Consider the following 13736-nt stretch of genomic DNA (forward strand, 5'->3'; position numbering starts at 1 on the left):
TCACAATGCCCGGTCTGGGAATCGAAACCGCGATCCTACGACCGCGAGTCCACTGCCCTAACCGCTGGGCCATTGCGCCTCCACACACAGACATATACAAAAAAAAAAAAGAAAAAGAGTAGAACATATTTATAGCCCAAGGTAATTTACATATCTTCAGGCATAGGGGGGCCTCACTGAGGGGATGACAGGGGCTGAGGCTCCTGGTAGTTTGCTGTGCTTGAGAAGACATGTCAAGGTAAGTAAAAACATGGTTGTCCTAGAATACAGACATGTCCCCTTCATCCCTTTCCTGCTGAGCATTTCTGATCTTGCAGGCTCGTGGGTGCCGTGTGCTGCATAAAAAGCACCCAGTGGCACTCTGTAAAGTGGTTGGCATTAGGAAGGGCATCTAGTCTTAGACACCATGCCAAACTCCTTTTTCAAACTCCACCCGTCTAACACCCATGGACATATTTACAAAGTCAGAAAACAGCACAGCTCCCATGACTTTAGAAAACATTTTTTCACGCTGAGAGTTGCTGAGGCACGGAACAAACTGCCGGCATCAGTTGCTAGTTGTCGGAGCACTGCATCCTTCAAAACTTCCATGCTTTCTGAGATTCGCCAACACTACACCTGATTTTCTCCCCTCCATACACACACCAGCATGTATCTGACTCATACATTTTTCCCTTTCCAGACATTTGTACATTACTGCATATACTCTATACGCACTTTCTAACAAGTTTTGGTGCACTTAAGCACTGTATACAATAATTTCATTATTATTATTATTATTAAAGTAGACAGGGAGCCTGGGAAGCTCTTCAGCTGGCTAGCTCTTGCCAAACCATCCAACCCATGCCAGCATGGAAAACAGATGTTAAAGGATGACAATGATGATGCTGATGATGATGATAACTGAGTGCCATCAGTGGTATGTAAGTAAAGTGGAAATAATTTTGACAAATCAAGAATTTACCATTTTAATTTAGACACAAGTTTTGAAAGGAGAGGGTCAGTCACCCATAGACCCCAGTACTTCTCTGGTACTTGGGTCTATCAACCCCACAAGCAAGAAAGGTAAAGTTAACCTCAGGGAGATTTGAACTCAAAACATGAAGAGCTGAAGAAATTCCACAGGGTTGTTTTTTTTTGTCCAACATTCTAACAATTCCTACCCAACCACCACCCCTAATAACAATAGTTTCAAACTTAAGTACGAGGCCAGCAAATTTGAGGCGATGGTGGGGGGAAGTTTAGTCAATATCATGAATTTCAGAACTTGACTGGTACTTCATTTTCTTGACTCCAAAGAAATGAAAGGTAAATTTGGCTGCAGTAGGGTTTGAACTCAGAAAGCAAACAGCTAGAAGAGATTGCGCAGGTATTTTTGTCCGACGCTCTAAGGGTTCTGTGCATCCATCACCCTAAAAACAATTATAATTAATTAATAAATAATGAAAAGTTTCGGGAATATTGAGGACACAAACTGTAAAAAAAAAAAAAAAAAAAAAAAAAAAGGATTCTTTGAAAAAAAATTGTTTCCGGATTGTAATGTATGTAAGAAAAAAAACTTTCGGAAAAAAAAGTCAAAACTGAAAGTTACAAAACACGACTAATATAGCTGTGCATTAGGATCGAACCAGAGACCGAATGGCGAAGAGAACAATTATATACGTGCTTAAAATATTGAGTGAATGTGGAATCGGATAAAGATTTTACGAGGAGCAAGTGACGATTTGCTCGAGATTTATTAAATATTTTGATATGCTTTTCAATTAGGATTTAAAATTTTTATTACCTTAACTTGTATTAGTAAATTTTTTTCATCGTAAAAATATTTTTGAAACTTCACTTTTTTTTAACGTAAACTTGGGTACTACTTGACAACAGTGGTCCCGGTGCGCGCGCTCGCATACTCGCGCATCCGCGCTTGCTAGTCGTGACTAGTCGATCCTTACTTTGTGTTTCTGTGTTTTATTTAATTTGTTTAAAAAATCATTTAGTTTGTGTTTTTGCGTTTTATTTACTTTGTTTAACAAAAATTATTTACTTTGTGTAAAAAAATTATTTATTTTGTGTTTTATTTACTTTGCTAGGTAGTCGTTGTAGGATCGACTAGTCACGACTAGGTAGCGCGGATGCGCGACTGCGCGTGTGCGCGCACCGGGACCACTGTTCGCTAGTAGTACCGTAAACTTGACTAGAAGCTATAAAACTCCGCTGTTATTAGACACGGACCAGCGTTATATAAACCTCAATAACTCCCAATGTGGTTTCGTCTCCAGAAACTCTTAAAGGCCTCCGCCACCGCCGCCATTTCAACAAGTTCCGCATTAAATGACTTCCGTTATCGTCGACGGCGACTGACGAGACTTTAACAACGAAATGACACTTTCTTTCGACAAACTATTTCTCTTGTTTAACATCACTTAACAACAACAGTCGGAGTAAAAATGTCAGTGACAAGGCAAAGAGTGGTAGCAGCTGAGTGAATCTTTATTTGTTGTCCACTGCTGCTACTATCGCTCCGTCTCCGCCATTGATCGAGAAGAAACTGTCTTAAGGACATTTTGTCGATTCGTTTCTCATTTGTAGCCGTGGAACACAGCCACATCAAACATCTATCATGTAGATCAGACAACTTAACCGTATTTACATACATGCCTGTTACAATAACACGCATATATGTGATATTATTTTACTTATGTAACGAATTATTGCTAATTTATGCCTAGTACATAACACAAGTTTTATAACATTAGAGTTTCGATCAGACAAGTATTTTTCTAGCAGTGGAAGACTTCTTCGGTTCAATAATGACGATCATATTGTTTCTTATTGATACGAGTTCATCGATGAACCAACGCACCTACATTGGAACCAGTCTCATAGATGTAGCCAAGGCGGCCGTCGAGACATTTATGAAGGTAAATATATATTTACTCTGCTCATAACACTACTGAACACTTCATTTGAATTCTTTTCAAACTCAACCTCTCACCAGATTATTTTTATTCGTTGCACTTTATCGAACATTTTACCGATAAAAAAAAAACATAAAATCAATTCTATTTGTTTGTCTTTTCAAAAGCGTCCAGAAACTAACATTGCAACGTAGAGTTGTTCCTGCTATTTGTCTTTCACCACTTTTTTTACTACTTTGAATTAGCATAACACGTCTTTCTTGCCATATTTCTTTTTTTTTTTTTTTTTAATCATTCTTACGTGTAAAACCCTGTATTTTTAGTTTGTTGATATCTTTTCTTTATTACTCAGATTCGTTCTCGCGATCCAGTGTGTCGATGGGACAGATATATGCTGTTAACTTTCGAAGAGCCACCAGCAAATGTTAAGGTAAACAACACAACCATCAAAATAAATCTCTAACGAAGCTTATTTTTAATTCTCCATCCCGAAACCGACGTGTCCATCTGTTTACATCGTTTCCCTTAATTCTTCTGCCTTTGTTATTTAAAAGTATTTCCTACTCTCTCCATTCTTTTACTTCTCTCTTTGCCGCCATATTAGTGTTTAAAGGGAATTCTGGGTAAAACCCTCTCCCTCCCCCGATCATTCACTGCGTTTCTCCCCGATTAAAGATTAAACTTGATTGATTAAATAATGTTAGTTTATCAACAATCATTATTAATATTATTGTTTAATCAAACAGCAATATAAATTTTTGTTAAGGTTTATTAAAAAGTATTCATAAAACTATGTTTACATAGATTTAGACAATATCTTTATTGTATGACATAACTACACTTTGGTATGTGTCCCACCCCTGACTTTGTTTCCGCATAACTTTCCGAAAAATTTGATTAGTTTTTCACGAAATTTTACAGAAATACATTTTTGCGAGAATGTTGATCATAATTATGTCGACGACCTTAAAACAATTTTTTTTTCAAGAACTTTCTGATCATTGTTCTTCAACCTCCGACTTCATTTCCTTCACAACTCTCTTTAAAATGTTTAGTTTTAAATGACAAATACGTTACATAATGTTGAAACAAATCCAGGAAGAAAAAGCTGGAAAGCTGGTGACAGTTGTGCCATGGAGAGGGTGTTGAACTGTCTGAAACTCTTTAAAAAATTTATTTTATTGATATAATAGTAAGCTACACACTCGAAAATAAATAGTGACGGTATTTCATTCGGATATGTGAATTTTTCAAAAAGTAATAAAGAATTAAAATCTTGAGACACAACTGAAGTTATGTCAAAAGTGGGCTGTGTTTTCAAAACACCTGATGGAAGTTTGATTTCAATTTGTTAGTTGAATAGCATATGTGATGTACTCGAACACAGCAAGTAGATTTTAGATACATTTATATATATATATATATGTATGTATGTATATGTATATATATATGTGTGTATATATTGTAACATTTGACCACTCATTTCTCTTTGCATTAAGAGACTTTATGTGAAGGTGAGAGAGAGAAATATTGCATAGACAATGTGTATTTTGGAGTATATTTCTTCGAAACTTTCAGTTCTTGAAGAATACTTAGACAAAATAATGAAATATGCATTCAGTAATAAAGTATTATGATCTTTTGAGGGGCAGCTATTCCAAAATTCTGCCAGAGAATAAAAGGCTTTGTATTGTCCCCATCACTATCCAACATACATGTTTGCTGGCATGGGTTGGGTAGTTTGATAGGATCCAACAGCTCCTAGAACTGCATCACACTCCTGTTTCTACAGCCCGGTGCCTTTCCTAATACCAAACACTTTACAGCACATGTTGGGTGCTATTTTCATGGCACCAGCACTAGTGAGGTCAGCAGTCTGCAAAACTAAGATTACCATTGACTGAAGGAGGTGGCTTTATCCTATGAGATGAGGGTTAAAGTGAGAGAGAAAGGAACAAGTTGCTTGCTGTAAAGGAGTTACATCATCATCATCATCATTTAACGTCCACTTTCCATGCTAGCATGGGTTGGACGGTTCGACCGGGGTCTGGTAAGCCAGGAGGCTGCACCAGGCTCCAGTCTGATCTGGCAGTTTTTCTGCAGCTGGATGCCCTTCCTAATGCCAACCACTCCCAGAATGTAGTGGGTGCTTTTTACGTGCCAGGTGAGGCTGGCGATGGCCACGATCGGTTGGTGCTTTTTGCGTGCCACTGGCACGGAAGACATGGTTACTTATATTAAAATGAGAAGGTGGAACTGGAAAGAGATAAAAAATAGTGGTAATGAGTGCTAGTGTTCAATGATACATGAGTTAGTGAGATAGTAGATAACAGCAAAGAAAAGCAAAATCATAATTAACATCATTTAATGTCCATTTTCCGTGCAGTCATGGGTCGGATGAGACCAGAGCTGGCAAGGCTACACAAGGCTCCCTTGTCCTGGCGGGTTTTCTATGGCTTGATGCCCTTCCTAATGCTGGCCACTTGACAGTGTACTGGGTGTTTTTTATGTGGCACCATCACCTGTACTTTTTACATGGCAACAATAAATGATAATGGTACAGGGGAGAAATAGAAAGATGACGTGATAATTTGGTGGCTCAGTAGGGTGATCATTGTAAAAGGTGGGTGGAGAAGACAGAATTAAGAATGGAAGAGGGATAATAGTGAAATAGTTTGATAGTAATGGGATAATTGGTATCAGGGAAAAGCAGAATAGTGCAATTAGGGAAATAATGGATGTTAGAAATATCTTGAGGAGGATATATGAGATGGATAGGGGGTAGTTTTGTTTACAGGATCTTGGTTTTTCCACACTGATTAGGTCTTTTCAAGAATTGCATGTTGCTAGTCATCCCAGCCTTTTGTCGTCAATCTTTACCTTTTCACCCCATGCCTTCCTGGATCTCCCTCTTCTGCAAGATCCACCCATATTAAACTTCTTTATACTCATCAATATGCATCACATCTTCTTTCTTGCACACTGCATCAGATTGCTCTTTTGCTCAGCCTTTCTTGTTAATGCTTTATCCTTCATGCACACTTGCATTGCATATCCAACAATGCATGCTAGCTTTATTTCTTTCCAGTCTTCTCAAATCCTCTACATTCAAGGCACATGTCCCCACTGTCATGCAGCATTGCAGTAGTAACACAAGCATTGTACAATTTGTCCTTCATTCTGAGGGAGATCTTCGTTGTCAACCATGAAAAAAAGATTTCTAAACTTAACCTGGTGTTTAAAACATAAATTTTCATGCAAGTTTTTTTAATTTATCACATTAAATCTGGAAGTTTGTATCCTGGCACCAAGGGCATTCTCAAATGGTTTGGTATCAAAACAGTGAAAAGAACTGTAGCACTACCCTCTTCCTGACACTATGAAATAAAAACCATATAAGAAATGTTATTCATCATCATCATTTAGCATCCGTGTTCCATGCTAGCATGGGTGGGCTGGTACCACAAGAGCCAACCAGGCCGAAGCCTGCACCAGACTTCTGTGACTGTTATGGCAGGATTTTTACAGTTGAATGTCCTTCATAACACCAACCACTCAGCAAAGTGGAATTAGTGCTTTTTATGTGGCACAAGCACAGACGAGGTCAGTTTTGGCAAGGTTTTTACAGCCGTTTGCCCTTCCGAACACCAACCACTTTACAGTGTGGATTGGATGCTTTTAAGTGGCACCTGCATTGACAGGATCACCAAGTACATGCAAGACAAAAACTTTTAAGAGGTGGGGAGGAGGTGATGATGAAAAGGTTATAGTGCGACAGATATAGGTGTCTATGGTTACCTGGCCAGAGAGAGAAAGATCAGGAATGAAGACAGAAACAGATATGCTCCTACAAAGAAAATATGCAGTTGTGTGCAACAGGAGGAGAGAGAAAAAGTGGGAGACTGCAGGATGGAAATGGTGGCAAAATACCAGGCATGCTCACAAGGAGTGGGGATCAGAGTAAAAATGAGATGGTTGAGTAAAGGAAGAGAGAGATACAGATAGTGGCAAGTGCCAGGGCATACCCTTGAGGTTCAAATGCCATAAGTGACAGGATATTGCGAAGGGAGTGCAATTAATCATCTTTATTGCTTGCTCATCTAGAGATTTGTAAATGGCTATTTTTCCTGTGCCATTTTGTCTTGCAGAAGACAGTCATGTTTTGCAATTTATTTGATATTATATCATATTATTTTTCAATTAATTATTCACTAGTTATGTGCATCGTTAAGTAGTTAAATATTCGGCCAGTTTACTGTACATAACTTATTTTTTGCAATTTTTCTTTTTAAGTACTGAATCTCCATCATGTATAGAATATGCTTGTCTTTTGCCTATCGAGCAAAAAGCATTGCTGTGCTATTTATTTTAATAGTTTTACATTAGTTTCACCAATTCTATGACCATGCCTATTGGTCTCTTTTATTTTCAAATTCATTGAATCTAGTTGTCCCAACAATTATGAAATGATACTATCTGAAATTTCATAAATGAAATATTTTAATTTTTCAGGCTGGTTGGAAAGAGTCTCATGCAACTTTCATGAATGAATTAAAAAATTTAAAAGCCGATGGCCTAACAGTGTTAGGAGCATCTCTCAAGCATGCATTTGATCTTCTCAATATGAATCGAATGCAGTCTGGCATAGACACTTATGGTCAGGTAAAAAACTTTCTTCATTTTTTTTTCTTTACTGCAATAGTGATAAAATAACATTTACAGAAATGATTGGGAATGTTGTTTGCAGGAACTTATTCTGCAATAAACAATGAAAGATCAAAGAAAATTTACTTTAACATATTTAATGTGTTTCTGTTGTTATTAACAGGGTGGACTGACAGAATGATTAGTGTGTTAGGATAAACCCTTTGCTGTATTTGTCCTGGCTCTACTTCTGAGTTCATCCAACATCAACTTTGCCTTTCATCTTTTCAATGTTCCTAAACCAGAAACCATTGATATCTCATTAATATTGTTCTTGGCTGAATGTTTATGTGTTACTTGTGTATTAAGTGCGACAACACATGGTTTAAAACATGGGCTTTGAATGTCAAGGTTGTGTGATGGCTGAAAGAAAGAGGCTAACATTCTCCACTAGATGTGTTAGCATGCATGTATGGCACATCACGGGTGAGCTGAGAGTTAAGAATTTATTGTGATCTGTTCAAAAACTGCTGGTGCAGATACATGATGTGTAGAAATACCAAACAACCCAAAGAGGAACACGACAGAAGAGGTGAAGGCTGATGTTGGCAGAGTACTGAACCTCATGAAGGAAACGACAGAAAATTGCAAGAAGTGGGACAAAGTAGTGAGGGCTGATCTGAAGATGTTGAACCTCACAGGGGAGATGACAAAGAACTGAGATAATTAGCAATTTACTGTGCTCTAGAGCAGTGCTCCGCTACCTTTTTTTCATTTGGTGTTCACTTACATTCTGTTCAAAATTCAGCGGCACACTTGAACTAAAAATATAATTAAAAGTACAGGGGAAATGATTATATTCGGGTTACACTGTGGCACGCTGAGCATCATTTCGTAGCACACCAATGTGCCGCAGCATACTGGCTGTGGAGCACTGCTCTAGAGGACCAGTTCATCACAATGAAAGTGAGGTTCTAAAAGTAAAATGCTTATTCCTGTCCATGTTGGGCCCTACACCCAATTTGTCCACGTCACACATCTCCTCTTCCCAGCACCTCTCCCTCTCTTATTGCCTATTTTCCAGTTGAGATTTAGTCCTTAGTCTTTATATGTAGTAAAGCATTGAAACCTTCTCTGCTCTCATTGTATTTTATAGCTCAGAATATTGACAGTGTTTATCATCTTGAAATACAATTACAGATCTTAACATTTTGATTCATTAAAAATAAGTATTTTCTCTTTATCTTTTAAGGGCCGGTGTCCATTTTATCTAGAACCTGCTGTTATTGTATTAATCACTGATCGAGGTCGGCTAACATCTCCAAATAGTGTTCAACTTGAGGTAAAGCATTATTTATTACTTAACTTTTTATTAGCTCTATTTTGTGAGAAAAAGAACTATAGCTTATTTTTGTTTCTTTATGTATTAAAGTGCTATTTTGAGCACAGTAAGAAGTTTTATATAAATCTGATAGAATTTTACTCTGAAATTTATTCTGTTTTGTAGCAATTATTAGGTTGAGATAACTAAGTTGGAGCATAAAAAAAACATCAATGAAGTTGTGTGCACATTACAGTAGATTTCAGCTTCACTTGAGTATTATATAAAAGAAATCTATATAAAAACTTGATGTTAGACCTCACTGAAAAGATTTCTATGACAAAGTCAGGAACCTTCAGAACAGATTTACTGGGGTATACAAACATTATGGGCTTGAGCCAGGAATTTAGTGATAAAGATTTTCAAGTTCTGTGATACATTATACTCAGAACATTAACCAACCAACTAGTCACTTAGTAATCAATTTGGCACAAAAGCTAAATTAATTTTATTTTTATGAAAGAAAGAAATGAGCAAATAGTTGTGAATGACTTCTCTAAAAAAAGGTTTGTAGTGAACAAAGCTAAAGACCAGGAAGATCATGAAACGAATCAAGACTGGAAGGAAGGCATGTAAATTAAAATGTGAAATATAATTTAGAGATGGACCATTGAAATAGAGAGATCAGTTATAACTCTTAACTCTTTTCCATTTACAATTACATAAACCAACAAGAATACAGTGTTCAGAAGATCTTCAGATGATTTTTAAGACATTTACTAATAAACTTGGGTGAACACTCTCCATTTTATAAACCCTCAATATTATCAAACTTTCTATAAATATTTCAATAATAAACATGGAATAATTGATGTTTAAGATGCTATAAAATTAATTTTGATCTTGAAAATATAATTTTTTAATAAAATAAAAAGAAAACATCGTTTAACGTCTGTTTTCCATGCTGGCATGGGTTGGAGAGTTTGACTGAGGTCTGGAGAACCAGCAGCTGCACCAGGCTCCAATCTGATCTGGCAGTGTTTCTATAGCTGGATGCCCTTCCTAACACCTACCACTCCGAGAGTGTAGTGGGTGCTTTTTACATGCCACCGGCACAGGGGCCAGTCTGGTAGGCCTGGCATCAGTCACGTTTGGATAGTGCTTTTTACATGCCACCAGCATGGGGGCCAGTCAGTGGGTACTGGTATCGGTCACGTTCGGATGGTGCAATATAAAATATATATATTACAACAAAAAATCAAAACCTTCATGACAAAAATAAATTTTAATTACACTTTCAATCTCGGATAAAATTATCTAATTTTTACACAAAGTGTAACAACCAGTAATTTCAGTTGTACTGTTTTGAGTAGTTTTACAAGACTTTTTCTCTCTCTCTTTTTCCCGTGTTACCACTTGATACATTTAATTTTTTTAGTTTGAAATTTTTGATAAACTTCATCTGGAACTTTATTGGCTGTCACTCTTATCAATAAGTGATCCTTACTCTTACTTGTATATCAACATTAACAATACACACATAAAATAAAAAATACATTCTTTTACTATTTAATGCAATTTCTACATGTGGTAGCTAAATACTAATTAATCAGTGAAATCTAGCTGTTTCTTGTATTTAACTTTGACAACTTTCAGACAAATTATTTTTTCAAGATTGTATCTTTGTCTGGTGATGTATTGCTTCTTTCCTTCATATTTGATGAAAAGAACATTAAATTCTTAAGGGGCTGTGCCTGTGATCCTTGCAATCCTCCAAGACTTGTGAAACTGACATGGTTAATACTCCTGTTGAACAGCTGTAGGAATATATAAGCAGGACTGCTATTCTTTGGGTTGAAAGTGCTCAGTGTTTAGTGCAGGATTTGGGAGGTAAGAATATAGGTAACGAAAGAAGGAGAACCTTTTGTGGAAATGGTTTTTTTGGTGGCAGGAATGCCACCAAAAGCTGTCTTTATAGTAGCAGTACCATGCCAAATGTGGAAGCAATATTCTGTTGTGAGCTTCACTTGATCTTTGTCGTAAGTGAGTTATTGGGAGCTGAAATATTTTCTGATTCTGAAGAGAACGGTCAGTGGTATAACTGCAAGAAATTCTCTATCATAGTGACACTTGGGTTGTGACATTGAGGATTCTTGTTGGCTTCGGGTGTAGCACTATATTGTATGTGCAGAATGTTTAATAAGTAACGTTACAATTAGATTGTATCTGCAAAGCTTGTTTCATCTCTGCTGGTGTTATTGGAGCCTTACAATGTTTAAGCCAACCTGAATTTGTTATCACAACTTATCAAGTGGTTTATTATGTATTTCTAAGGAACAAACTAATACAAGGCACCGACCAATTCTGTGAATAGTGCAAGACTATCAGTTAAATAGTTAGCAACATGGCATTGAAATAGTACTGTGAATAAAACTAAAACAACTTAGGTTCTTGAGTTACCTTTGTCTAGCAAGACTGGTAAATGGATTTCACTGAGGTCTAATAAGACCAAAACATGTCCACAATTATCACTGCCAGATCTGACTGGCGTGGTGCAGCCTTCGGGCTCCCCAGACCCCAGTTGAACCGTCCAACCCATGCTAGTATGGAAAGCGGACGTTAAACAATGATGATGAATATCAGACTCACCACAGCATTGCCCACATTTGCCTCTTCCCTTGTCTTTTACTAAAATTAAGCTAATAATTCTTTCTCTTTATCACTGGGGTAAATTTGATTAAATATCATTCCTTGTATCACTACATTAAATGTGCTAACATGGTCGTAGTATATAGCTATTAGCTACTTGCTTAGTTAATTAGCTAGTGCACAAAGTAATTATTCCCTAATGACTAGTGTAACATCATAAACTCAGTGACAAACGAGATGCATTGGTATTTGCAGAGGTGTCTTGTTAATGGTCATTTATAAAATGAAAAATGTTTCATAAAAAATATACAGGTTAGTCTGTTAAACTTTTTAAATGTTCTAATTGTACAAAAACAAATTATTTTATAATTAATTTGTAAATTCTTATTGGTTTCTTTTCAGTTGAATCTGCCAATGAATTCAGTGGTCCCAGGTTGTGAACTAACAAAAGAACCATTTAGATGGGATCAAAGAATATTTGGCTTAGTTCTGGAGATTCCAGCAACCCCACCAGTCGATAATGGATTTGTTTACATTCCTGTTGCTGAAACCCATCCAATTAACGCAATGTGTGATGTCACCGGTGGTAAAAACCTAACTCTAATTTACTTTTAAGTCTTAGAAATTTTTTTTTTCTTTTTTACTTTTTATTTTGATTCAAGATAGGTGAGAGTCAAGGTATTTGAGATACTGAAAAAAAGGCCCAAAGTTATCTTGTCACTGGGGTTTATTTTAACTGGCACAAGATATTGTGTGAGTATAAGGCTTATATGGTTAAATGTATTTTTGGAATACAAGAGAGAAAAGTTCTACAGAACAACTGTTCTTGGAATAAAAACCTATTCAGAATTTGGCATAAGTTGAAAATAGAGTGGATAAAACAGAAACTGATGGAACAGGTGAGTTCAAGTGAAAGTAAAGTCCAACAGGAAAATTCTGAAGAGCAGCATACTTTATTGCAGAATTATAAAAAAATAGTACATTTGTGGACTAATGATAAAAGATTTTCAGAATGATAGATTTGTCAGTCTGATAGTTCTGGGTGGGATCAAGGTTATCAATAATCAAATAAAGTGTGCCATTAACTTTAGGGGAAAAAAAAGAGAGAAAAAATAAATTAATGGATTTCTGTTGTTTCTTGCAATTTTTCTTTAAGTTTTACATGTATTTCTAATAATTTCTAGGTGTTTTTTAAATTATCTTATATGCCTACTTACAATTATATATATATTTCATTGATAGAATGATCAATTAATTTGTTTATTATGCAGGGCGATCTTATGCAATTTTATCTCAAAAAATGTTGAATGCAGCTCTTGAATCATTAGTTCAGAAGGTTCAAGCAGGAGTTGTCATAAATTTTGAGAAAATTGGTCCGGATCCGAAGCCAGTAAATGAAGGTAAGTGTTTGTTATGTTATAAAAATGTAAATTTGCTCAATATGAGAAATATTCCCTTGCAAATGGTACTTCGGTTTTAGACCTTTTATTGACCATTAAACCTTAAGAACTGTTGTTTAAAATCACAAAAAAACATTGCTTCCAGTTTGACGCTACATCTCAAAGTAATCTCCAAAATCAAGATAAGCCCATTATGCATAAATTTGATATCAATATTTTATCTTGATTCTGAAATTTATTTTATGGAATTATTTAACTAGGCTTAGTCACCCATATAGTTAATCAAGTTGTCCACAAGGGAGTCCTACTCAACAATTGTAGCAGCATTACAAAGGTAAAGAGGATTCCTTAGACAAAAATAATTATAGAGACATCAGATTTCTGAACCAGGTGATGTAAATCATTAGAAATGATAATTGCAATCTTTGAATTTCTGTTTTAGAAAATGGTGATGTAACAAACCAGTATGGGGAAAATGATAAACGAGAAATAGAATCTCAAGGTTCAGGGGCAACTCCAGCCTGGCACAGTAACAGGAAACTCATCTATGTTCAACGATCAGCACAAAAAGGGTATTCTGTCGGTCATTGGCCAATACCAGAAGCCTATTGGCCTGACAGTAGTATTCAGACTTTGGTAAGTTATTATTCAGGAATTCTTTACAACCAAATCATTTGTGATAAGAAGTATGTGTATATATTATGTATCCATTTTCCATACTTGCATGGTTTGAACTGTGTGACAGGAGCTGACCAGCCAGATAGCTGTACTGAGCTCCAATCGTCTGTTTTGGCATGATTTCTACAGCTG

The 13736-nt window shown here is 36.3% G+C and overlaps 1 protein-coding gene across 2 annotated transcripts in view; it reads left to right on the forward strand.

Moving 5' to 3' along the window:
• Nucleotides 1-2241: 2241 nt before the first annotated feature.
• The window catches only part of LOC115214968 (integrator complex subunit 6), a 31970-nt gene continuing 20475 nt past the window's right edge, over nucleotides 2242-13736 (forward strand). The window contains exons 1-7 of one of the 2 annotated variants that reach the window (XM_036505349.1): nucleotides 2242-2915; nucleotides 3265-3342; nucleotides 7425-7574; nucleotides 8809-8898; nucleotides 11929-12112; nucleotides 12798-12926; nucleotides 13369-13562. In XM_036505349.1, the coding sequence (XP_036361242.1) occupies nucleotides 2805-2915; nucleotides 3265-3342; nucleotides 7425-7574; nucleotides 8809-8898; nucleotides 11929-12112; nucleotides 12798-12926; nucleotides 13369-13562 (936 nt within the window). In that variant the 5' untranslated portion in view covers nucleotides 2242-2804. The remainder of the gene's footprint in view (nucleotides 2916-3264; nucleotides 3343-7424; nucleotides 7575-8808; nucleotides 8899-11928; nucleotides 12113-12797; nucleotides 12927-13368; nucleotides 13563-13736) is intronic. The other variant, XM_029784065.2, reaches the window with a different exon arrangement.

This window comes from Octopus sinensis, linkage group LG8 (assembly GCF_006345805.1).
Source record: "Octopus sinensis linkage group LG8, ASM634580v1, whole genome shotgun sequence".
Lineage (NCBI taxonomy): Eukaryota > Metazoa > Mollusca > Cephalopoda > Octopoda > Octopodidae > Octopus > Octopus sinensis.